Source organism: Aulonocara sp. 'chitande type north' Nkhata Bay, linkage group LG9 (assembly GCF_057382095.1).
Source record: "Aulonocara sp. 'chitande type north' Nkhata Bay isolate Kocher_YH1m ecotype deep benthic linkage group LG9, A_spYH_male_GT1.1, whole genome shotgun sequence".
Classification (NCBI taxonomy): Eukaryota; Metazoa; Chordata; class Actinopteri; order Cichliformes; family Cichlidae; genus Aulonocara; species Aulonocara sp. 'chitande type north' Nkhata Bay.
Genome location: NC_141352.1, coordinates 21,458,304 through 21,485,622, shown reverse-complemented (window position 1 = coordinate 21,485,622; position 27,319 = coordinate 21,458,304). Strand labels below are relative to the sequence as shown.

Here is a 27,319-nt window from a genome sequence, read left to right as displayed (position 1 = left end):
AGGGAGCAGCCAGTCACTTACTGACTAACACTGCAAAACAGAATTGTTAAAGTTTTAATTTTAATTTCAAGTCAAGTTAGATTTTTTTTTCTGTGCGCAACGCAGATTTTCTGTGCGCAGAGACCGTGCCAGCAGTGCGCAATTGCGCACGCGCGCAGTTTAGAGGAAACATTGATAACAATAGTCCATTAAAGTGGATAGAATTACCACTGCAATACAAGAGCTTCACATTTTACAGACAAACCATGTGAAAATCACAAACGTATGCCGAAATGTTTCACTAAGTACTGTTAAAAGGATTCAAATAAACAGAAACATTTCACCTTAAAAACTTTTTTTTTAATCAGTAGGAATGTAACAAATAAGATCCTGTTTCCGCAGATTAAATGTAGCTAATTTTATTATTTGAATTACAACACACGAATTAATCAACATCCTCACTTCTGTCTTTGGTATAAACTGAGTTATATTAACATTTTAAACCTAGATCATATAAATGTGGCAAGGTTGAGTGCAACACTGCACAGAACCACGTAGAATATTTCTATTAGCCATACTGGCACTGTAGTTTTGCATTGACGATTGTAAGAAAAGAATATAAAGAACAAAATGCAATTAATTAAAAAAAACACATTCAGTAAAACGTTGAGCGAACTTTAAACGATAAATGTTTTTAGGGTTAAAGCGTAAACATGGTGGGAGGCAAGTGATACAAATTAGCTTATCGTAACACCATATTATGTGAAATGCATCCCTGTGAAAGTTAAGCGTGATACAACGGGTGCGATACAGCAGTTCTCCCCCTGAACTGTAATAAGAGATGATCAACCAGCAGGGGGCGTCCAAGACCTGTATTTGTGATTGAAAGCGCTGCACATTTAGTCCCTTTTGTAAAGGAAGCCTTCCTTCACTTCACGGACCGGTCTGTTCTTAGTCGCCTGATTTTGTTTCTTTCTTTTCTTTCTATTCTTATTTCCTCTCTCCCTCAGTCATCATCTCTTGTCTTGGCTGATCTCAGACCAGCTGCAGCAGACGGATCTCTGTCTGTAACTCCAGCTGTGTGGCTCCAGTCCCGCAGGCTGGGTCGGCCATGTTGTTGTGTGGGGGTTGATGGAAGTTTAGTAGTAGGAAGTGGAGGCTACAAAGCGCTGGGATACTTCAGGGTCTCACTTTTTTTTTTCTTTGCTTTTTTTTTTTAAATCACTGTCATGCCGATGCAGGACTCATCCTCGCTGACCCGTCCGCTCTGACAACAATGACCGTCTCCTCCATCGCCCCCGCCATCCTCTCCAAGACTGCAACACTTAAGCTGCTTTGATTTAACTTCACAAAAAAAAGAAAAAGAAAAAAATCTGACCACAGTTGACTCTGCTGGATGCGTAAAGTGGGGATGAAGGCGACTCGGTTCCGTTTGAAATAACTCGGATATTTTTCTTTTGCTTTTTGCTGATCTGACTCGAGGGGAACAGAGGGGGGAAAGAGAAAACACCCACCGAGGACTCGGATTTGAGAAGGTAAATGAAAAGGGAAAAAAAGAAAAGTGGTCTTTGTCAGAGCAGCGGGATCAGATAAAGATGGGCCGAAGCGCAGCTGCTCGCCTGTCTGGGCTGTCAACAAAGGAAATTAGATGTCCAATAATAACACAGACATGCTTGTAGATTTTCTATGTAGTGTGTGAATGTTCCTTTATCCTGCAAACCAGCCGCTTTGTGTCATTTTATAGGACATCAGCGAGCAGTCGGCATGCTTTCAGTCCCAGAGGAATACGGTATAAGTATACTGGATTGCAGATGAATAATCAAAGTAACACAAGCTGAGTGTTCTGCAGTTTGATAAAATAGCAGGGGTCTAATTATCATTTCACGGTTTAATTATCATAAACACGAGTCTTAAATTGTCATCGTGGGATTATAGTGGTAAATTAGAGATTAATTGCCAAAAACCCGTGTGAGAAAAAATGGATTAAATCCTTATTTTCTCCCATTTTCTATGTGTTCACTTGTCAGCGTGTTAATTAGATTAAATAACTGAGAAAAGTTGATTCCACAGTGCTGGATTCGGATAAAGATGGGTTGAAAGAGAAAGAAGAAGAAGAGGAGGAAGAGGTTCGGGTTCTTTTTGTGATGCAGAGTCACTCATTTAACAGCTGAGTCACACTTTGAGGGGTTGCTTATTCTTCTCTCACTCCAACCTTTCAGTCTCCACTTTTAGGACACGGGCTTTACTTGCACACATGTTCTTTGAAGTCTGTAAACTGTTAAGACTTCAAGTGACTCGGTGTGGTGTCATATCCTGAACAGCTCTGCACTTTTGCACAACTATGTAAGTGAATCATAGCAGCTCTGAATCCTTATAAGGTCTGGCGAGGTTGGAGAGAAGGCAGTTGTGTTGTTATTCGGGCTTTGGAGTGTGATCTTTCACCCCTGGAAGGTTCCTGTGAAGACATTAAAAAGTTACAGCTTTTAATGTTACCACCGAAGCTGCTAGAAGTACTTATTGAATTGATTCATTTGTTGAAGTTTGCAGCTGTTGTTTTGATGTTTTTAATGCACAATTCCTACAGTTTGATGGTCTGAGTCATCAGTGGTGATGCAACAGCATCAGCGTTCTGGGAACACCTATGATGGGTTGGATGTCAGAGGGTTAAAAAGACAGTTGACAGTTTCCAGGCTGATCTGTTTGTAGAGAATATACTCAGTGGATCATTTAGTTTGTGTGTTTTTAGACTGATGTTGGGCTTAACAGCAAAATATTATTTTCTTTATAGCTCAGGATACCTGAAGTGATGCCATTTCTTCTTTCGACTGACATGAAACTTCCCCTTCTTTAAGGTCTTCACTGAACGAAGATACTAATAGTAGAAGATGTGAAATTTTGGAATTTCATCACATGATTGGTTAATAAGGTCATCTTCTAGCATATTAAATCAGTTCACCACTCTAAGAATGTTTCTTTTCATTATTTTTTTCTTTTTCAAACTCAGGACTTCACTCGCTTCTTTCTCCAGCATGTGAGGGAGTGAAATCAGAGCAGTGCTCTCCATGCGTGAAAAAAGAAGGCGCATGAACAAATATCTAAGAGTTGCCCTCTTATCAGCAGTCTGTAAGGGAGAGTTAGTTCTGATATTGCGAACAAAGCGCTCCAGTGTTTCCTAAACTCTGCTAATGCCACAGTCCACATGTCAAATACAGCTTTTGTTTCTATCTCAGTGAAGAAGACTCTAATCTAGGCTGTATTGGGGGTTTTGGAGTCACCTTTTGTTTTTCGATGTTGACACTTAAAACAATCGGTCCTGTTATGTGCTGGCAAAAGGATGATTCCCAAAAATAGCACGCCATTCAGGATTTCTCATGAGAGCTTTTATTCTGAAAAATGTGTGATGTCTATTCTCTGGCAGCACAGTAACTGACATGAGCACAACCACAAGCTCTTCATTGAAGTTTTGAGACAGGTTAAATAAAGTCAGTTATGATAATAATGTAAATAACCAAAACTGATCTTTTTCCTTTTTTCTGTTGGACTGAAGTCGAACACTGATGAGCGAGGAGGCTCTTCAAGCTAAACTTGTTCTCAGATCGATGTCAAAGTGTTGTAAGCCTCAGGATCAGCTTACTGTGAGCACGCTTGCAACAGAACTCAACACCCAGTGCAGAGTAAATCTCATTATGAACCATTTATTGATGTTTCTCTTGATGCTGCGGGGCTTCAGATCTCCACCGTCACATGACGTTTCTCCAGACCCAGATTTAACTCTTTGGCATCAGAGGAATGTCGCAGGCTGCATCTCTTGAAGATCTGAAGCCCATTAAAGCTCCACAGACCCGCCCAGTCTGCATCCGCAGCGACAGCAGCTAACAGCTGCCCGGCAAGATGCTGGGCAGTATTTCAGTAAGACCTCTGATGACTGATGGAGGAGGAAAACACCACCATACTACCCTTCAGCTAAGCTGCCAAGCTCTCACCCAGCCAACTATCAAGATCTAGTTAATCTAAATCTCAGAAGATTTGAGCCTGTTCAAACTACTGAGAGTCTTACTGTATCTTAGAATATCTTAGAATCAGGCTTCAATTCATGTATAATGCATGGCATGCAAAAGGAAGATGTAATAATTTATACTTCACTAGCACAGCTTTATCTTGGGTAACTTATCAGGCTAGCAACACTTTCATGTATCATATCTGCATATGCAAATACTTCAAAAAGTTGAAAATTAAAAGTTAAAAACATCTAATGAAAGAGGTAAATCCAGATTTATTTCTATTTATTGCCACGGTAGCAGGCAGACACTCCTTTTGTAGCCATATATTAAATATGCATGCAGTGGTTTGAGGATTCCTCTTTTGAGTTTCAGCATTTTGACTCCCACCATATTGTTTGTTTGCTTTTTGGAGTCAGAAGTGACCATATTTAGATGGGAATCTTGAGTGTTAGGTTATCAGCAAACATTATCTATTCATACTCAGAGGTACTGGCTGCTAAACTACTAGTATCACTCAAAGACTACAACACACACTTCTTGGACGGACTCTTTGTTAAATAAACACACGCAGTCATGTTACGGTAAGATAATGGCTTTAAACATAATCCAAAAGATGAAACACCAACACAGTTGTGAGGTCTGTACTACAAAGCAAGATTAGTGTGATAGCGAGCTATGTCGGGGTTAAAGTCGGAGTTTTCTGTGTCACTAAAGTGGCTAAATCACCATGGTAACCTAACCTAACCTGGTTGGTTATGTGTTTGGTTTAAAATGTTTTAAAATTCACTAGAAGCGCCGTGTTTTCACTGAATTTTATTTACAGCATGTTTTATGTTCAATGTGTTTTATATGTGCAAGTTGTTAAGCTGTACCTTATTATCATACCGGTTGCTTCAGGAATGTGCATATAACAGTGAATTGAATTAGCATGGGTAAAAACTAGCAACAACTGCAGCTCTCACATTAAATAAAATTTAAAAAAAACATGAAACAATTTGTCCAATTATAAGTTCTGAATTGGATTTTTGATGGGGATGTCTCATAAAAGTTTGTGTAATGCTGCAGGTTATTCTTTGCAAGCAATCAGTTCTTTTCAAAGTGACTCTTTGGTCTATTTAACAATACAAAAACCAAAAGAAACAAGTTAAAATTCATATAAAAGCATAAAAAAACAGCAAATCCAGGCATTACTATAGCAGTAATAGGTAAAAATCAGATTTTGTTCTGGTTTCTGATCATGGGACTCCTCCACATTCAGCTTACTCATCTAAACATTGTCTCTGCAGCCTTCTTAAACACTCTGAACTGTGATCCCTGTAAAACTCTTCAGTATAATCCAAGAGAGTGACGGAAAAATGCTCTCCTCTCTGTCTTATCAGCGTTTTGTGAAGCCTCTGTGGAATTATCACTTTGTGGTCAGAGTCAGGGAAGGAAGCCAAAAGAAGGTCGCTGATAAGAAGTGTTCAGGTTTGAATTATCAGTCTTACAAGAGATCATGGAAAAAACAGGAGATGGGTTTTAACTGAAACTCAGATCACGTTAGCTTACGTAAATACACAAATGAAACAAAGCAGGCAAAAGAGTTCTTCGAGAAAAGAGTGAAAGCTTGAAAACGCTAAATACAAAAGGTTAAGGGTCTGAGTTGCTGTCTGAATCTCAGATGTTTATGGAGGGATGCAGTCCCTCGGGGGAACATCTGGAGCTGCCTCAGATGTCCAAAAATAGTCGTTTTTTTGGTTTATTATGTATTTCCTGTAATACTTGACAGTCTAAGGGAGCGCCAAGAAGCTCTCACATGCAGGCAGGCAGGTTTCGGCAAGTATCAGCTTTGTTGATGTGTCCTTGAGCAACTCACTGAATCCCCTGTCAGCTGTCTGTGCCACAGTAGCTCACTTGGCAATCTGACCTCGCTGGAAGAGGAATATTAAACAGAGATAGTGTCTAGTCTTTGGGTCTTTTGAGACTCTGTGGAAACAGAAGGAAGCTCAGCAGTGATGGAAAACATATTTATGTTTCTGTGTTGCAGGTATTTTTCACCTCTCTGTCGTTCACGCTACAGAAAAGGCTTCTGCTGGTGATATACAAGTGATATATAGATAATTTCTCAGTTTGTTGGGCTGGAAAATGACAATCTTTAATCTGAGCAGAGCATTTTAGATTAGATTAAATTAGATTAGATAGAACTTTATTAATCCCTCGGGTGGGTTCCTCTGGGAAATTCGATTTCCAAAAAAGCACAGCACCGACAGAAGTTACAGAGTTACAGAATATTATATATATATATATATATATATATATATATATATATATATATATATAATACACACACACACACACACACACACACACACACACACACACACATATATATATATATAAAAAAAAAACACCCAGCACGCCCCTGCGGGCGGTTTATCCTTCAAGCTCGGGTCCTCTACCAGAGGCCTGGGAGCTTGAGGGTCCTGCGCAGTATCTTAGCTGTTCCCAGGACTGCGCTCTTCTGGACAGAGATCTCCGATGTTGTTCCCGGGATCTGCTGGAGCCACTCGCCTATCTTGGGAGTCACCGCACCTAGTGCTCCGATTACCACGGGGACCACCGTTACCTTCACCCTCCACATCCTCTCGAGCTCTTCTCTGAGCCCTTGGTATTTCTCCAGCTTCTCGTGTTCCTTCTTCCTGATATTGCTGTCATTGGGAACCGCTACATCGATCACTACGGCCGTCTTCTTCTGTTTGTCTACCACCACTATGTCCGGTTGGTTAGCCACCACCATTTTGTCCGTCTGTATCTGGAAGTCCCACAGGATCTTAGCTCGGTCATTCTCCACCACCCTTGGGGGCATCTCCCATTTTGACCTCGGGACTTCCAGGTTATACTCGGCACAGATGTTCCTGTACACTATGCCGGCCACTTGGTTATGGCGTTCCATGTATGCCTTGCCTGCTAGCATCTTGCACCCTGCTGTTATGTGCTGGATTGTCTCTGGGGCATCTTTACACAGCCTGCACCTGGGGTCTTGCCTGGTGTGATAGACCCCAGCCTCTATGGATCTTGTGCTCAGAGCTTGTTCTTGTGCTGCCATGATTAGTGCCTCTGTGCTGTCTTTCAGTCCAGCTTTGTCCAGCCACTGGTAGGATTTCTGGATATCAGCCACCTCCTCTATCTGCCGGTGGTACATACCGTGCAGGGCTCTGTCCTTCCATGATGGTTCCTCATCTCCCTCCTCTTTCTTGGGTTTCTGCTGCCTGAGGTATTCACTGAGCACTCGGTCAGTTGGGGCCATCTTCCCAATGTATTCTTGGATGTTCGTTGTCTCATCCTGGACTGTGGTGCTGACACTCACCAGTCCCCGGCCCCCTTCCTTCCGCTTAGCGTACAGCCTCAGGGTGCTGGACTTGGGGTGAAACCCTCCATGCATGGTAAGGAGCTTTCTTGTCTTTATGTCAGTGGCTTCTATCTCCTCCTTTGGCCAGCCTATTACCCCAGCAGGGTACCTGATCACGGGCAGGGCGTACGTGTTGATGGCCCGGATCTTGTTCTTACCATTCAGCTGACTCCTCAGGACTTGCCTGACCCTCTGCAGGTACTTGGTGGTTGCAGCTTTTCTAGCGGCCTCTTCATGGTTCCCATTCGCCTGCGGGATCCCCAAGTACTTGTAACTGTCCTCTATGTCTGCAATGTTGCCTTCTGGTAGTTCAATCCCCTCAGTTCTGACTACCTTCCCTCTCTTTGTTACCATCCGACTACACTTCTCCAGTCCGAACGACATTCCAATGTCATTGCTGTATAGCCTGGTAGTGTGGATCAGTGAATCGATGTCTCGTTCACTCTTGGCATACAGCTTGATGTCATCCATGTACAGGAGGTGGCTGACAACTGCTCCGTTCCGTAGTCGGTATCCGTAGCCAGTCTTGTTAATGATCTCACTGAGGGGGTTCAGGCCTATGCAGAACAGCAGTGGGGACAGAGCATCTCCTTGGTAGATCCCGCACTTGATGGTGACTTGTGCTATGGGCTTGGAGTTGGCCTCTAGTGTTGTACGCCACATCCCCATTGAGTTCCTGATGAAGGCTCTTAGGGTCCCATTGATCTTGTACAATTCTAGGCATTCCAGTATCCAGCTGTGGGGCATTGAGTCATAGGCCTTCTTGTAATCAATCCAGGCAGTGCACAGGTTGGTCAGTCTGGTCTTGCAGTCTCATATATATATATATATATATATATATATATATATATATATATATATATATGTATATATATATGTATATATATGTATATATATATATATATATATATATATATATATATATATATATATATAAATACAGAGACAATATAAATAAAATATACAAAGGGGATAAATAGAATAAATAGGAATAAAAAATAGAAATACAAGTGAATGAATTGCACATTTCAAGTATTGAGTCTATTGCACCGTTGACTATTTACAAAAGTATTGCACAAAAGGTATTGCACAGTGAGGTGAAGAGGCACTACAGCTTAGTTGTTCCCCCCTCCTTTGTCCTCCTGTTTCCCCTCCCTCTCCCCTCCAGGGAGGAGTTAAACAGTCTGATGGCGTGTGGGACAAAGGAGTTTTTAAGTCTGTTAGTTCTTGTCTTTGGGAGAAGCAACCTGTCACTGAACAGACTCTTCTGGTTGTTTATGGCCGTGTGCAGAGGATGTCTGGCATTGTCCATAATGTCCATCAGTTTCTTTAATGTCCTTTTCTCTGCCACTGTCACCAGAGTGTCCAGCTTCATGCCGACCACAGAGCTAGCTTTTTGTACCAAATGAAAAAGCTTTTATTCCATATCAACACCAATAGTGACACTGATACTTTTTACTAATAAAGCCAGGTTAACGTGGCTGTCTCTGAAGCACTTTGGGTCAGCTTCTGTTGTTTAAATGTGTACATGCTGTAAATAAAATAGATGTGAAAGTCAACGCAAAAAGGTTCTGACGTGTTTTCGAGGTGCATTTTTTTTATTTCTCACTTATTTAGCACAATTCAGTCAGCTAGATATTGAACTCAGAGGATAAAAACAAAGTATCAGTCCTATCGTACTAGTATCAATCCAGTACCAGCATTGGTATCGATACTGTCGATATTTGGGTCTATCCGCCCGCATCTAGTGATATGTCAAGCTTTCTTACTTACTGATCTTCTGTCTGTCTGTCAGAACATAGCAGTTCTTAGACAATAGCACCAAACCTTTCCAATCAGATAGTAAAAGAGGCCTTGGTTTATATGTGCATGTGCTGACATGTAAGCTTCCCCATTTTTAAACCCTTCACCTTCCTCTCTCATTGTTCCTTTATGGCTCCGACTGGTGCTACTGGGAGTCTTCTCGTGTTTGCATGCTGTTGTAGGTCATGTTAGCATCCTGGGGGCAGTGGGATGTTGTCCGCAATTAGAGTAAGTTACTATAATTAGCAGCAAGGCAGATTTTCCTTCTGGCTTCATGATTCTGCTACAGATCTTGTGTTGCGCTGAGTGCAAAAGAGAGTGAGGCATTTTGATGTTAGAGTGTGATTTTTCTTGTGATTGTGGAGGTTTGGGGGGGGTTCATGACAGCTATGCATGCTCACTGGCCTTAACATTGTTGCTGTTGCATCTTTTATTTTTGTGCCATATTTTCTCCTAAAGCTCTCGATTTTCAGTGTAGACAAAGCCTGTGGTGTCAGTATGTGATGACTGGCAGACTGACAGAGAGCTAACTGAGCTGATTTAGAGGCTTCAGGCAAAGCCAGTCCTCTTTGTATCGTCACAGCAAAGAGCCCTTAAGAGCCTCCTCTTCAGCTGATAGCCCTCATAATTCTGCTCATGTAAGAAGCCCATGAACACAACAAATATTTAATAGGCCAAAGTGACTGTAGAGTCAGAAGTCTTCTGTGTTTCAGCTACTGCCACCGGTGGTCACTCCTCTTTTTTTGTTTTCTGTTATTATCCTCTTAAGTTAAATCCACCATCCTCATAATCCTAGTAATTTAAGCTGGTAAAGCTGGCTATGAGCCCGTTTGGCCCCCTCCTCATTCAGCACAAGCATTCAGCAAAACTCTCCCTGTACCCTACATTTCATAACATTTCTTTCTTCACACAACCAGTAACAGGAATCGTATCTGAGTTTTTATCATTGGGGTTTTGGAAGGATATTGTGACACTGAGATAGGAATCTATCTGTTTAGTATGCTCCACTGCAGTTATAGCCCAGCCTTCAGTTAAACACCATATATCATAGTTATTGCTTCTGTATTAATACAAATAGGATGAGGAAGTGAGTGTGTGCTGACAGATAAACTCCTTTCAGTATCCGATGGGAATTTCAGTGAATTTAACTTGCTAGCTTAAAGTACAGAACCTTAAATGTACTGTCAACAGGCTGATAGCTTTGTTGTTAAACTTTTAACAGCATAAATCAAATTTAGGATTATTGTTAACACTTTTCATTTTTGATCAGCTTATTGATCATTGTATCGAAAAGCAAACAGCATGCTAACTTTAACAATTACCTAATGAACTCAGTATCTTTCTTTTTATGAAGACTAAAGCACTGTGAAGCCATGCTTATCAACCACTGTGATTTAATCTAATTGCTAACCAAATAGTCCATGTTGGTATTTTGCAAGAAATATTTTCTATGTTTGGTATCTTAGTTTATTGTTAAAGCATGCTAATGTTTCCTAACCCTTAACAAAAAACAAGAAAGTGCATACTTACCAAACTTGGCTGCCACAATGCCGGATTTGAGTCAGTATTTGTGCTATATTAATAAAAAAGAAAATGAAATGAATATGCTATATTTAAAAAAACTAATTTTTGACTTTGTTTATTGTGAGTTTTGTCTCATTTTTGACAAATTAATTTCACTCAAAATCCAGGTTCAGGAAGGTGTAGGTTTTTTTTCCCAATATTGTGTAAAATCCTACAAAAAGAACAATTATATGATATTATCATATGAGAATATCATATATCATACGTGTGTGCAACAATGTAGTTTAAAATATCCAGTTTATCATCAAAGCCCAAATACAAAAGCTGTGACCACTTTCACGCATGAACTGTGGCGTAAACAGCATCTGTGAGACATCTGACAGCTGTTGAATTTGTCTTTCAGTTGCTGGGCAGATGCTTTGATCTCTCTGACTACATCTGATCAGATATCTGATCAGATGTAGTCAGAGAGATCAAAGCATCCACCCAGCAACTGAAAGACAAATTCAACAGCTGTCAGACCAGCACTGAAACCCTTCATTGCTAAAAATAAGTCTTGTAGCATTGATTAAAAAGACTAAACTTTGAACACACTGATTTTTTTAAAATCACTTTTAGGAGCATTTTTTGTAGCTTTATCAGAGGGATGGTGAAAATGTTAAACAAAGATCACATGTGAACTGAAGGCATCGCGTTTATGGCCGATTCTTGGTTCCTCTTTCCTTCTACAAGATTGATTTTTCCAAAGCAGAAAAGAAATCATCTTAACAAATAAGTTATTAATCCATTATCTCACTACATTACTACACTGACCAAAAAAACTGTGTGATGTGTAATTATTTAACAGCATTCTGGTATAGTATAAAAATAAAAGAGACATACTTTATTTTTAAATCTCTTAACTTCAGTATTTATGATGATTTTGGGAGACTGACGTCACTTTTATGAAATGACTGAGGCCTTATTTTTGGAAGGAAAAACATTTCTAAAGTGCAAATATTCCCGGGATGCCGGCCAGTGTTTTACAGTCTGATAGCTTCACTGCTGACCAGGCGGGCCAGGCACCCATCTGTCTAAATGTGAAATACAAGGCCACCCGAGTCGACCACTGAGCAAAGCCCTCTGCTTTCCGTGACACTGGTTTTGTCTCGAGGTTAAAGGAAAGTTTGGTTCAGAAAAGTGTTTTTTTTTTCCATGCCAACATTCTCAGCATGTCAGCTGCAGATCTAAAATCTGAGATCAGATTTACCGACATATTCATTTGAAGCTGTTTTTAAGAAATCCGTCTTTCTGACACAACTCCACTAACTGACCACCCATAAAAAATGTTTTGTGGAAGACGACCAGTACCCAGCATGACTTGCAACCTGCAATTTGCACAGTTTTATTTAAGCAAAGTGTTCTGAATCTTTGGAAGGTTTCTGCGGTTTGTCCCCGTTTTGTTGATTTCTTTGGCAGTTTAGCTGAAGAACTCGATGAACTCTTGATTATGAACCTCCCTCTACGATGAGGACAAATCCCTCCCACCTCCCAACATCAAGGCCACTGTTACAAAATCAAAGAGAGATGTATTACTGCACCAGTAGATCCTCTTTCACTGATGATTGTACGATCACTGCCCTGTAATTCAGTGCGCTGCTGTAACCAACTGTGCCGCCGTATTGCTCAGTAGCGCTGTGTTTAGTCTACTTCCACGCTGAACATATCAGCTCTTTATAAAAATCTTTTACCTCTTTTGTTTTACTGTCTTGGAGTGTCAGTAAACCAGCTCCTACTCTGCGTTCAGCCGTTGTTCTTGGCAAATGAAACCGTTCTGATCTCCCAGCGCTCAGACTTCTTTACGAGCGTATCTGATTGTCTCCACATTTTCCAGGCCTTCACTCCACAAAAGAATGCCTCAGTGTGACTCCATCCAAATTATGTTAGGAAGAGGAATGACAACCACGCCGATAGAGACACATCAATGCTTTAAATCTTCCAGCGTGGTCAGGCTGAGGCATTGATAGATTGTGAAATGGTAGACGACTTGGCAGAGACGTGTAAAAAGCAGAGGACTAAGATGCCCGGACAAAGACACAAAATCCAGGAATCTCAGGCTCGGACACAAAAATGACTCACAGTTTTGTCCGACACCGATTATTGTGTCGCTCATTTATAATCAAATTTGTAGTCATTTCCTTTTGCTGTCATTTTGTATCACTTTGTAATATGATTGTGTGGCTTTGAGTGTTTCTTAGTGGTTTTGTTGCATTTTGTTTCTGGTCAGTTTATGCTGTTTTCTGTGTCGCTGTAAGTATTTGTTGGTTGCTTTTTCTCTTTGCAATCATTTTATTCTTTTAATTATTACGTCTGTTTTGTGATTATCCGACGATGTCTCTTTATGGTTTCTTTAATTTTCTTTATAGTGGCTATTGGGCCTCCAACAAGGCTGCCTTTATCTGTACGTAGCTTTTATGAACATAATCTGTGACATAGCCAAGTAGCAGAAGATTTCCACTTTCCCTATCTGGCCTCAAGGTCACATCTCAGCTTTTTGCGCATGATGTGGTTCTGTTGGCTTCATCAGGTGGTGACCTCCAACTTGCTCTGGAGTAGTTCATAGCCAAGTGTGAGCCCGCGGGAATGGAAATCAGCACCTCCAAGTCTAAGGCCATGTTTCTTGGCCAGAAAAGATTTAAGTGCCCACTGCAAGTCAGGGACAAGTTGTTGCCACAAATATCTTGGTTCAGAAGTGAGGGGTTTGATTAACCCAAAGCTATGATATGTCAGTCTACATTCTTAACCTCAATTAATCAAAAAGTGAGATTGCAGATACACGGGGCAGAAATGAGTTTCCACCAAGGGTTGATTGGGGACTCAGAGTAGAGACTTTACTCCACATCGAAACGAAAAATATCAGGTGGTTCGGGCCAGAAACGGCCCTAACCAATCTGGCGCCCTAGGCAAGATTTTAGGTGGCGCCCCCCTACATCAGCAGTGTAGTGTAATGTTGTAACAAATAATATTTCTATTAAATAAGCTTTACTTTGCATTTTAATTAACGTGGGATTATTTTTTGTATTTAGAAATAATAGTACCAACTTTTCTTTTTTTTTTTTCAACATTTGTGGCACTGGCGTGGCGCCCCCTGATGGACGGCGCCCTTAGCATTTGCCTATACGGCCTATCACAGCTGCTATCCAGGCTGGACGCCTTCGTTTGCTAACATCGATACACGAGCTGCCTCATGTTGCTTCCAGGTTGGGAAAGAATGAAAAGATAAACCATTTTCAAGCTTATTCTCTTGCCGGTCGTGTGATCGAACATTGCAGCGGACCACACAGCAAATACGAACCATGGCTATGCTTTCGCTCCTTTTTCACTTAGACCCCCAAAATGGCGGATCGGGCCAAAATCCTTTCCACGCCCACCCCCGTGACATCACGCTCCAAAGCCCTATGCCACGGGCCGGCCCTGGTTCGGGCACCCAATTAGGATGCCTGAGGGCTTATGTGGTCATTTTGTGTCTTATGATACTTCTGCTACTCTTTGCTGTAATTTGATTGATTTTTAATAAAAGGCATGAACTGTCACTTCATAGAAATGGACTGTGACACTTTGGCCCTCTGGATCTTTGGCATGTTGAACCCATTTGGTAACCATCCATGGATGGAGGGCCCCATACAGACTTGTCTGAATTGCAGCAAGGCATAAATGTAGATACTCCAAAGAAATATGCATTTCCCTATATAATGTGGAGTAGATTTAAATAGCATAAAATCTGTTATTTGTTTACAGAGTCTCTTGATGGAACAGGACCGTCAAGTAATAGATGGTAATAGTGAAAATGACAGAACTGCACAGTTTTATCTACATGGCCTTGTTTGAGTGATTCAAATCGGATTTTACATTTATCCATATGTCCCAGTTACCACATGGCTTATAGTCTTAGAGGTTTTAACAACAATAAAATGATTCACATAATCATATCAGGTCAATACATTTTTATTTCATAATGCTTGTTCCAGTTCCTGCAGACCTTATGTTGTAGTCAGTAATCCTATATGCCCCTCAGCCCCTCCATCTATACCGTCTCATCCTCTTCCTCTGTTTACACTGAAATAATATCTTCTTGTTGTGTGTTCTTTCTCAAGGGTGAGAAGATGGGGTGCATAAAGAGCAAAGAGGACAAAGGCCAGACAATGAAGTATCAGCCAGAGAACTCCCAGGCATCTGACACCAATACCGCCACCACGCCTCACGTCGGTCACTACGGACCAGAACCCACCCAGCTGCAGCAGAGTCAAATTCCCTCATCTTCCTCTGGCTCGGGGGCAGTAAATTTCAACCACACCCTCACGCCGTTTGGTGGCTCTTCATCTGCCATTACTCCCTTTGGAGGAACGTCATCTTCTTTCTCCGGTCCTGTGTCCAACTCATTCTCTGGTTCCGTCCCCAGTGAGTAGAGTTTTACTGCGTGATGTCAATACTGCACTGATAATGGTGTTCATGCAAAATGAAACCACTGTTTACTTATTTCTTTATTATTTAAAGCTCAACATGTACATCCTATGGAGAGCTTTGCAGACAGATGTCTACATGTTGCTTCTGTCTAACACCAACTGCAGACATTCATTTGATGTCATGCGCACATCAAAATGTGTCCACTGTATTAGACCCGGTTGCTAGGGAAATATTTATTGGTATAGAAGCACATTTTGGTGATCGCATTTCTCTGCAAATGCTCGCTAACTACTAGCCGAGTGTTAGAAAAACTCAAAAAAGTGCACCACAAACCAAAAATGAAGAAAATTAACCTTAAAAATAAAAGTTGTGCCTCAACACTAAAGCTAGCGTATTTCAAAAGGTGCAAGCTTTACTTTGAAGCAAAATGATCCACGTTTGCAGTTTGTGTTGCACTTATTCACTTGATCCTACATTGTCACTATGATTGCTATGTGTCCAAAATGGTGGACAAGTTAATGTCATGTGGTTAGCAGTCACGTGTCTGCAAACCTCAATAGGACTGGAAGTCTTTTTATGGCCTGTCACCATCTAGTGATCTTCAGATAGAGTGCAGTTTTAAGTAATTCCTGCATTGACTCAATTTTTCCAATTCAGAACCAGTTTCCATGTTTTATACTGTCTGTAGTGGCTCTTGCCTATGTTGATGTTGGTCCTTCTGCTTATTCCCTGCAGAAGAGAAGATAGAAATCCTGATGTTTTCAGTTCAGTCCACCTTCAATCAATCAGCTTTTGACATGTATATAGATATATGTATATGTATATTCTCGTAAATGGAGAACAAATCTTTCACTGTTGGCTTTTTGGTAGATGCGTCTCATAATCCTTGACTGTGTAACTGAAGAGTTAAGCAAACAGACACCAACATGGGCTCATAAATCTGCCTTAAATCAGGCTTTAGTTTTATTTCATCAACATTACGTCCTCTTTGTTTTGTACTAATGCAGTCCACTTTTAACTGTCACATCACTGGCCCAAGTTTGATGTCCTGAATATTGATTTGAATGTTACAGTGACATAAACTGAAAGAGCTTTATGAAATAGAAAATTCCCATCACATATGCTGAGACGGTCAGGAGCAGAAATGCAAAGTAAACATAATTTGTATTACAGTAAAACATAAATGGGATAAAACATGCAAACATTATTAATATTAGGCTTAGCCTGGTCAGCATGCTGATCTGGCTTTACGGTGTGACAGCTAATGCCGGTCGTTGTTATAACAACTATCGGCTCTGATCACACAGCTTACAGCGATCCTGAGAGCCCTCCTGTTTAGGTGGGATTTAGGTTGTAATCCTCCTCCATGATGGATTATCTGCTCTCAGAGGGGGATAAAGGTGGCACTGCCATGGTATTTGCTTTCTGCAGGTGATAATAGAATTACTGTTGACAGCATTGTTGTCAGTGGTAGGTATATGAATATCATGTCTGGGCATATGGCTACACAGTAGGCAAAATATTGCATGGAAAGATAGAGCACCTGTGTTCTCAAAAGTGATATACTAATAAACTTTATTATTACATGGAAAGCAACACTATCAAATAAAACCAGTTTTATACGGTGGCAGTTGTTTATCATGTGTGTAAATTTCACTGTCTGTCTTGACAGCATCTATTCTCAGTCATATTTCCATGCTGTTAAGACACAAACATTGCCGCATCGCTGTGATGTTATTCTTTTCAGTTCTTTGTCTCTTTTTATGTTGTTAGGTGGCGTTACATTCTTTGTGGCCTTGTACGACTACGAAGCCAGAACGTCAGATGACCTCACCTTTAAAAAAGGAGATCGTTTCCAGATCATCAACAATACGTAAGAATCGCTCCAGTTTCTCTCTCAGTTTATGAAGCGCCTGTATGAAAATGCTTCCTCGTGAGTACTGCTGCGATTACCAGATGCCTTTCTTTGTCGCAGCAATGCACAGCTGCACCTGTTCGCCGTGTGTCGGCCTCAATGAATGACTTAGATTGCCACTTGTCTCCTAATGCCAGCTTTCTACTGGGAACTGTGCACGTCTGCTCTGGCAGAAATGTTGCCCCGGGTTATATTATTGTAATGTAAAATAGATTAGTCTCATTCAGTCCCATTTAGATGTTAGCATTTAGTGTTAAACACATTTTAAAGACTGATTTTGAATCAAATAATGAGGTTTACAAGTGCAAACAAGATTGAAAAGAATTTCGAAGTATTTCCACAGGGCTTACCCAAAAATTATAAGCAATCATTTACAGTTTTTTTCCATTCCAGGTATCAGTGACACTATTATTTGATGATCAGTCTTTGGTTGAGTGTTAACTGAACAAGTCATTTATCTCATCTCCTGTGTCGCTGTCACACTGCAGAGAAGGAGACTGGTGGGAGGCTCGCTCCATCAACACAGGAAAGAAAGGCTACATCCCAAGTAATTATGTGGCTCCTGCTGACTCCATCCAGGCTGAAGAGTAAGACCTTGTTGCTGCTTCTTATAACCTCATTACTCCAGCTATGACAGCTGCACCAAGAAGCTATGACCTCATATTGCACAAAGCACGCTATCCAACATTAACAGCCTTTAAAAAGCTTTATGATGTGATTGTGACATTCAAAAGAAGGGAATGCATTAAATGCGTTCCTGCTTTTTTGTTTTTTGTGTTTTTAACCATTCAAGTCCTTAGTCACGTCTGAGCATTTTATTCAAGTGCTCTTTCTTTGCAGGTGGTACTTTGGTAAAATGGGACGCAAAGATGCTGAGAGGTTGCTGCTGAATCCAGGGAATCATCGAGGAACTTTCTTGGTGCGAGAAAGTGAAACTACTAAAGGTGATTATATTCAGCAAAGTGGGAGGAGTCGTTTCCGGGCGTGCATGGATTACAATCTAGCATGGTCACTGCAGATGTATCATTTCAGGTTCATTGTTATTTCTATTGTCATTGATCTCTGTCGTGCTGGGGTTTTGCTTCTTGCTGCTTTTTTCCCCCACCTTCAGCTTTCCACATGTAAGTGGGGAAAAGCAGGGAAGACCCAAGACAGATACTTATCGCCAAATATAAACTACTGCAAATGGAAATAGAAATGTTCTTTTGACTAAAGTGGTCCAGGCTGAAAATCCTGTTGCTGCATGGATCATGCTAGTCCATAGCAACTGAAGCACTTTCATGACTTCGTGGCAAATATAAACAACGACATAAGTAATAATTTTGCAATGCTAAAAAAAAGTGTTTATATGAAATACATTCACCACGTTAAATCACTCCACTTTCAGATTCTGGGTGGAAGGTGAGTAGGTCAACTATAATGACATGATACAATGAGACTGTTATAGTTGTTAGTGTTAGTATTAGTGAGTCTTTAAAAAAAGATGGACGTATCTCTATCAATGTTACCTGTTGATTTTAGCATTTTAAAGCTTCAACATTAGCATTTAGGTTGCTACCATGGCCTCTACTGACTCCAAAAGCCCCTTAGTAGTACCTCAGCCAGATGCCTTTAGTATCCTTGTATAAACCTGGTTGGATATTTGACCACTCTTTATTTAAATTGGTTGATTTGCTGGCACGGACCCATCTTTTAAATATAGTCCATAAATTATTGTTTGGAGTGAAGTTGGGGTTTTGAGATAGTCTAAGAACACAGCTGTCAGTGTTCTTAGATCTGAAAGCCTTACCTTTACCCCTCCAAAGATACCTCTAGTTATTGTTGTCAAATAGCTAATTCTTTGTCTCGTCTGACTATAAGATTTTTCTTCCAAAGGCATTTGGTTTGTCCCTGTGCACAGGTGTACATTTCAGTCATGCACGAAGGTGCTGATTTTGGTCAGGGGCAATGTAAAACTGGCTTCACTGTGGACAGTGATGCAGGTGTTATAGCAGTTTTCAGTTCATGGCATGCTCAGGAATTGCAACGGAGGTCACTTACTGATGACTTTGACTATAGTACATTTGAATTCATGCTGTCACATTAATGGATGCACAAGTTTAACACTGCTTGTGTCACAGCTAAATCTTTAAAAAAAATTCTTCTCACCAACTCTAATTTGCAATAAGATTAAAGTATGCTTCATATTTGCTGTTCCTCGTCTAGATGAGTGAGCTTTCTCTTAGCCTGTGTGTGAGAAGGGTGTGGGGGCAGCAATCATTTTCTGCAGCACCCTGTAGCGCGTACGGATGCATAGATCCTGGTACTGTTAAAATAGTAAAGAGAACAAAACCTACAACAGTTACACAATTGGATCTGCATAAAGCCATGAGGAAGACTAATAACAGCATGCAGCTGCTTTAAAAGAATGAAGCAGCCAGCAATGGTAAGAACTCTCTGTAAAAAATAATTGCCCTGTGTTTGACTTCAGTGTTCAGGCTGTTGTGGTATTGATGTATTTAGCATCAGAAACTGATGGAAGAAACATAAGTCTCCAAAGCAGTGGAGGATACTTTTTTGTGCTAAGAATAACAACTTTGTAAGAAAAACATAAATTCACAGCTGTAAAAAAGGAAAATAAAAGTCTGAGGGAACCAGAGCTTTATCCTAGTTTGGAAGCCATGTTTTTTAACCACAACAAAGCCAAATCACTCACAGTTGTGCTTAAAAAAATGAAAACCACTTCCTGTATGTCCTCCAGGTGCTTATTCTCTTTCCATACGGGACTGGGACGAATCCAAAGGAGATAATGTGAAACACTACAAGATCCGCAAGCTTGATAATGGGGGGTACTACATCACTACCAGAGCACAATTTGACACATTACAGAAGCTTGTGAAACATTATACAGGTATGTACACAGGCAGCACTCCCTGCTCACTCGCTTTTTCTGTGTCATCTCATTCATTATTCATCACAGTCGTTCTTCATACCTCGAGGAATTATCCTGAAAATTACTCTTACTCACAGCTGCTGCTCTGTGCCACGCAGTTTGCCGTGCTTCCTTTAGGGTTACCACAGGAGATGAATGGCCTTTAATTTTAATAACAATTGATGGTGCTGTTATAATTTTGAAACTCACACCTCCTCCTTAGCCCGAAGAGAGCTGAGGTTAAGTCTCTGTGATCCCACTCCATTTCAGCTTGGCTCTCGAGAGCGCTCTGGTGTGTTAAAAAGCCACTTCATCTCATTTATATTTCATCGCAGCTGGGATGAGTGCATCTAAAGTCATCCACATCAAATGGAACGAATGATGGATGAAACTTTACGACACTGAATCCTGCTGGTTAAAAGACTTGTGTGTATTGGTGTGTGGCACTGCTGGGTGTAATGTGTCATTTTGATTTCTCTCGGTGTCTCTGTCACAGAGCATGCTGACGGGCTCTGCCACAAGCTGACCACAGTTTGCCCCACAGTCAAGCCTCAGACCCAGGGCCTTGCTAAAGATGCCTGGGAGATTCCCCGGGAGTCACTGCAGCTGGAGCTCAAACTGGGCCAGGGCTGCTTTGGAGAGGTTTGGATGGGTAAGGCCAAAGCAGCCACATGTTGTTTAGTAATTATCTATATTTATGTACATTGGGAAATACAGAATAAGCCCCAGTTTATATAGAAAATGTCATTGTCCATCTATGTTTATTGTCTCTGTCAGAGCTGGGGACTTATCCACTTCCTTCAGTTGCTTCCTCTTTTTGTTATATCATCTTTATCTCTAGAGATCGTATCTCTCAGGAGGAGAGAGCGAGCTGGATTTGTTTGCCGTGAGCCCGTATCCGCTCATCCCAGGGATATTTTGCGAGAATCGCATGCATGACAGCACATGTCTGAGCAATTACAAGACCTAATTAATGATATTGTCTCGCTCCCAGCCCATTAACAACACTGATTACCCCTGTTGCCTGTGGGCTTTTCTCTCTCCCGCATCTCCATCTCTGCAGGCACGTGGAATGGTACAACTAAGGTAGCCATAAAGACGCTGAAGCCGGGGACCATGTCACCTGAGGCCTTCCTCCAAGAGGCTCAGATTATGAAGAAGCTCAGGCATGACAAACTGGTGCCTCTGTATGCAGTGGTGTCTGAGGAACCCATCTATATTGTCACAGAGTACATGTCCAAAGGTACCGCCAATCCCTGGAGAATAACAGTACTCAGCTGTTTTCCTGTTACACGACACTCCTGAGGTCTATTTTTAGAGAGAAGGAAAAACAACATCAGGTGTGAGCCTCTAGATTTTTCAGGTGGATCACATGCCCTTGCTTTTTTTCCTCTTTAATTTACACATGGTGATTTCCTTGAAGGAAAAATGTAAATTTTATAGGCTTTTTAATTAATATGCTTTAAAAATTGAAAGTCCCTCAGGGTCCCTGGTGGGTCCCTGATGCGGGAAAGTGGAATGGGTAATTGAAAGCTGCAGCAGGTTTTCATAGAAAAAATTTTTCTGAGGTTACTCGGTGACAGATGCATGCCTACGTGTCTGCAGTCTTTGATGCACTTGGGTGCAGTGATTTCACAAAGACACTGACACTGACCTTTCCATACTTTAACTCCAAACAAGAAACATGGATCAGCTAACACTGTGAATCGCAAAATTAATTACTGTCCAACTTAATGCATTATTCACTTTAAGCTATTATTCCACACTCTGTAGCAGTATGTCGTTATGCAGCTCCCTCACATCCATTATGACTTCTCACACTTGCTTTTAATAGGAAGCCTGCTGGACTTCCTCAAAGAAGGAGATGGCAGACATTTGAATCTTGTCATGCTGGTGGACATGGCTGCAAAGGTGAGACCAGCACCTGTATCTTTTTTTTCTCCACTAGTGCAGAATTCACCTCAGTGCACTGCCAAGTATAGAGCTCTATTTTAAGCTTCTGACATTTAAAAAAAAAAGAAGAAAGAAGAAGAAGAAGAATCACAGCCTCAGGTAAACAAGTCCTCCTCTCCCAGATTTGGCACACTTTGCTTTTATTCTTACTCTTTGAAAATCAATCAGACATGAAGAGGTGATGGAAAGTACGAGAAGCTGAAAATTATTAGCTGAAGTGGCGAACGTGAGATGCTGTCTAACCATTTTGGGTTTCTTTTTTTGTGTGTTTATTTTAAAGATCGCTGATGGCATGGCTTTCATCGAGAGGATGAACTACATTCACAGGGACCTGCGTGCCGCCAACATCCTCGTGGGCGAGAACCTGGTGTGTAAGATTGCCGACTTCGGTTTGGCCAGGCTGATAGAGGACAACGAGTACACGGCGAGGCAAGGTGGGTACACGCACACTTAAACACAGGCTGTGTGAGTCACAGGTGAATGAGGTGTCAGGGCAGAAACAGAGAGAGCCTTACAGCTATGACGACTCCCGGTTGTCTCACCTCATGATGAATTAGGCTAACATAAGAAAAACCAGATGCTTCTTTTGATCTCTTATTAGCTTTGCCCTTCACATGTTGGAAGAATTTATCTCTGCTATTTCTGCTTCGCAAGCAGTGCCTTACCCTCATGAGAAAGTGGAGCAAGCTTTAGATGCTTCCAGTGAAGGCTGAAGACTGCAGTTTCCTTCTGAAGCTTGTTTTAGAAGCATCTGTGAAACTTAGGGAACAGTACTGCTCTACAAATTTAATTACAGTCTGAAGACTGAAGGCGTAGAAACAAGAGACAGTTGCCAGTGATGCTATAAAGAAAGAAAGGACTTAAATACTAAATATGCTCACATTTTTAGTTTGAGATTTAGTAATTTATCACTAAAGTAGAGCTGAAGCTAATCGATATATCATGAGATGGATGAAAAAATAATCTTATAAACACACAGTCCTCAAAAATATGCTAAAAATGTTGCATTATCAGCATATTAGCTGAGGGAAGTGGGGCACAGTTGATGGCCTGCTTAGGAGCAGAAAAACTAAATACCTGGGACAGAAGACTAAAAAGATACCTGTGAGCATCTGCTTGGTCAAAGATCTGAAAACTTGGTGGCTGTAAAAAATTCACTTAATCTCATAGACTGTATATAAAAGATGTAACTCCCGTGCCTGGAGAAACTGCGCTGGGTTCTCTATGACCTCAGTAAACACTTTTCAGATGGGTTTATTCTGTTAACAGCTACTTTTAAGACACTTGAATACAACATTACATTCATTTGTTAAATTATAGTCCTGTTTACAGTGAAATAAACAATAGAGCATACTGTTCTTAATAACACATAAGAGGGCAGTGTTTGTTTTTGTTTCTCTGTCACATCCATGTGTTTTAAAACACTGTGATGGTGACAGGGAAACATCACATTGAGACTTTGCTACACTAGATGATGCTACCATGTCTGTGTCCATCTTTTATTTACAGTCTATATATGAGTTCGTGACTGTGGCAGAGATCAATGAACTTTTGTTTGTGGTGCACATGACACTATTTCCATAAGGACTGTTTCTCAGGTAGAGAGTAGTTCAAATGAAACTGCTTTTTGAAATATATATTAATAAATACTTTTAATACTTTAGATATCTTTTTTTAATTATTCAAATGCAGCGTTCTTTATTGTATTGTTTATATCCGTTGTTACCCCTTAAACCTGTTTTCTCTGAGGTCTATTTAAAAAATCTGTATGACTGAGTAGGAAAATATAATGTGCTCCAAATTATATAACTATGGTTAACTGACCTTCCTGTGACTTCCTGGAAATGAAGACAGAAATTAGCCCATATGCCCTCTAGTGGCAGCACTTCACCTAACCCTCTCTCCTGTCTCCTCCATCACACGCAGGAGCCAAATTCCCTATTAAATGGACGGCCCCAGAAGCTGCGCTGTACGGCCGTTTCACCATCAAGTCAGACGTCTGGTCCTTTGGCATCCTGCTCACTGAGCTTGTCACCAAAGGCAGAGTGCCCTATCCAGGTAAGTGACAGGGTCAACACTAGCACACAGATATACACATACCTGGTGTGAAGAAAAGGTGTAGTGCACCAACAGTGCGCAGTGATTAATGACCAGAGCGATCAGCCTGCAGTCTGTCAGCAGACGTTGAGCTGGTGTGCTTGTTAATATCAGAGGATGAAGTGAAGCTGTCTGACATTGTCTGCACTGGTTGTTTATGGCTCTGTAGGGGGAGTATTGACATGTACACGCATGCACACACAGATAGCCTTACACACACACATACACAGACTCTGTGGCACATTTGAGATTAGATGAGACCATCTGGTGGGGGACGATCAGGAGATTGAACACAACTCTTGTTTATAACCATCTGCCAGACCGATTCTGCCCCAGGGAGCAGTGCCCGTAGCCTTCTGTGCTACCTTCACACAGATCAGGTTTATATGTGATGTAGCCTTGAAACTAATATTAGAGGTGTGTGGCTGAAGAGAATCTGATAATTGATTATAGAAGTAAGTTGACATTTTGAGAAATAGACACATATTTATGGTAAACCTGGGGAAACAGCTCACTGGGCTCTGTGAACAAACACCACTGGATTTTATACATTTGCATTTATATGTTTGAAATTGCAGGTATGGTAGCAGCTCAAGGTAGCCATATTCTTACCTCACAGGAACAATTCTCAAATTTAACAATATATTCTGTTGAGGTTTTTGCAAACACACATTTACTAACCATTTGATGTTCATTTGTCTGCCATTGTGGATGTGTTACACCCTTGGTGAGCATGTAGGATCAAGTAAATAAGGCCCAAGTCATCCACTGCCCGACTGTTGTATCACGTTTAAAAGGGCGGACAACTCTCAAGCAATCTGTACATGACATGGATTAATAAACAGTTTAGACCATAAAACAATCAGTAACATGTTTGTTGTCACTGAGAAAGACTCAGACCCGGCTCGGTGTTAGAAAAAATATGTAAAATTAGGATCCTTCCAAGGTGGCTTCACGTTTTCAACCTGGTCAGGCCACATCCATCTTTTATATACAGTTGTTGTTTTATTACTTTTGGACAAAATCTATAAGCTAAGCTTAACTAACAGGTTGGTGTCTTTAGTAATAAATCAAACAAAAAGATTGTATTTCATTTCAAATGAATTATATGAAGCCTTTTAATTTGAGCAAATGTGCAGCTTCAGTAATATTGGGATTGAAAAATTAGGGATGGAAATTTGTGACTGATTTTTCTCAGTTTAAAGGTGCTAAATGATTACATGATTGGCAGGTCTGTCACAATATTCTTTATCTATTCTGTTTTAAATACACTTTTATGATAGGCAAATCAATTCACAAGTCTATAGGACAAACTCCCATGGAGCCTAAGCAATCCCAAATCTTGTCTTGAAATCAAAATGTAAAAGAGTGAGTGATATGTTTCCTTAAAATGTTTATTTAAAAACATAAACCACATGGACTGTTGGCTATAAATTACTAATGCTACCCAGTCATGTGCAAAGTGTTAAGGCCTCCTGCTACTGGGATCCAATGCGTCAATACAAGAGCAGTAAATTTAGGTCAGCGTAAAGAGTAATATCACAAAGTGGTAACAGAAGGTGCTTAGTTTTAATTATTAACATAAATAAATCAATTAATATTAAAATGCAAGTGAAGAATTTCAAGCTGAATTTCTTATATTATTGGGGTCCACCTGCAGTACAGATATATGATTTGCCTATTACTACTTTATTTATTTATTTATTTTACATGCAGCATGGATATCATCAGCACCATTATATTGTGACACTCAAATAGTTTTTTTTTAATCACAACTTGCTGCTGTAGATTGATATTCAGCAGGGAGGGGATTTGCTAGGCTTTCAATCCTTTCTGTTGATGGTGGCTGTGATTTTAATGATGCACTCTGGATTTTCTGTGGAACATGCAGCCTCCTGAGCCCTCTTATCTCTTCTTTTTCCATTTGGAAAAAAAAAGGCTTGAACAAAAGCTCTTACAGCCCTCTCTGTCTCCACTCCATCTCCACCTCAGGTATGGTGAACCGGGAGGTGTTGGAGCAGGTGGAGAGAGGCTACCGCATGCCCTGCCCGCAGGGTTGTCCCGAGTCCCTTCATGAGATGATGAAGCTGTGCTGGAAGAAGGAGCCCGACGAGAGGCCAACCTTCGAGTACCTGCAGTCCTTTCTGGAGGACTATTTCACCGCCACAGAGCCACAGTATCAACCTGGAGAAAACCTATAGCCAGACTGGACTCTTCTGTGTATCCCTACGCCCAGAGGAAGCTTGTTTAATGACAAGTCCAGAAAAAGTTGACCGGAAACTGCCAGTCACACAAACCACTACTTGCTCTACATTTTCTCTCTTCCTTTTTTTCTGTTTCCAGTGTCCACACAAGATTTTGTTGCATTTCATAATTTTGTGTTAACCTACGGTACTACTCAAGTCTTAGATGTGTGAATTTCTGAATATGACTGTGGTTTCCGATTTCAGAGAAATGTTTCAGATACACTCCACGTGGGATTCTTACTCCTGTGAAATAAGCTGTGACGAAGCCTCGCGGACGAAAAACCCACTGAGAAAAGCCGGCCGTCGCACTCATTTGCCTCCAAATTTGTGCTGTAACAATAAATTATGCAACATAATGATTAATTGTTGATAAGAAATAATATATTTTCCTAACGGGGAGACATTCTCAGGGTGAGGTTGATGGTCCAAATTCCACACGGCTTATCTTTATTCACGTCATCAGTTGCAGTAGACATGATTAAGATTGTGATAAACTCTGTCTTTTTTAAAAAAGAACAAATATGTTCCTAGAATTTATAATCTCACGGACATTGATTTAAAGCTTCATTTGAAGACTTCCCCTCGCTGTCCATCATCCTCCAGAAGAGACTTTGTGATTACAATGCCATAATTCTTTGTGTCCCTCACTGCCCCGGTTACTATAATCCCACTGTAATCGCTGCAGAGACATGCTTACATGAAAGACGTTTGTATAGTGTGTCACTGGGTCTATTTAACGGTTTAAACAGGGATGGGATGAAACTCAGACTCTCGTGTTTTATGGTGACTCTGCAAAAACTGTTGTTTGTATGGCAGTGATGTGTATGATAGCTCTTCTCTTTGCTCCTGTATGGACTCGACAGGACAATATTATATTGTTATTAATTCCAGTTGATGACCGAGCTTGTAATGAAGGGCTTTATAAACTCCTCATTTTGTATGATTATTGATAAAATTGACAAGACTGCAAAGTTTACCGGGGAGGCAGGTTGTGGGTGGAGACTCACCTGGGGAATTTGTACAATAAAACGCGATTTTACACAGTGTATTTTTATATTT

The 27,319-nt window shown here is 40.8% G+C and overlaps 1 protein-coding gene across 1 annotated transcript; it reads left to right on the top strand.

Moving 5' to 3' along the window:
- The first annotated feature begins 933 nt into the window (after positions 1-933).
- LOC147322114 (tyrosine-protein kinase yes-like) lies at positions 934-27,306 on the top strand. The gene is made up of 12 exons (XM_086306485.1): positions 934-1,514; positions 14,829-15,132; positions 16,912-17,011; positions 17,542-17,640; positions 17,894-17,997; positions 19,794-19,943; positions 20,461-20,616; positions 21,028-21,207; positions 21,799-21,875; positions 22,198-22,351; positions 23,844-23,975; positions 26,007-27,306. The coding sequence occupies exons 2-12, from the start codon at positions 14,838-14,840 to the stop codon at positions 26,213-26,215; spliced, it is 1,656 nt and encodes a 551-aa protein (XP_086162611.1). The 5' UTR covers positions 934-1,514; positions 14,829-14,837; the 3' UTR covers positions 26,216-27,306.
- Positions 27,307-27,319: the final 13 nt, after the last annotated feature.

What these genes read in the sequence shown, in the direction of transcription:
- LOC147322114 (XM_086306485.1), top strand. Translation starts at nt 14,838, where the DNA reads ATGGGGTGCATAAAGAGCAAAGAGGACAAAGGCCAGACAATGAAGTAT. An exon ending in AGAAAGTGAAACTACTAAAG is followed by an intron (nt 17,998 to 19,793) that starts GTGATTATATTC and finishes TATGTCCTCCAG; the next exon opens with GTGCTTATTCTCTTTCCATA. An exon ending in CGAGTACACGGCGAGGCAAG is followed by an intron (nt 22,352 to 23,843) that starts GTGGGTACACGC and finishes CATCACACGCAG; the next exon opens with GAGCCAAATTCCCTATTAAA.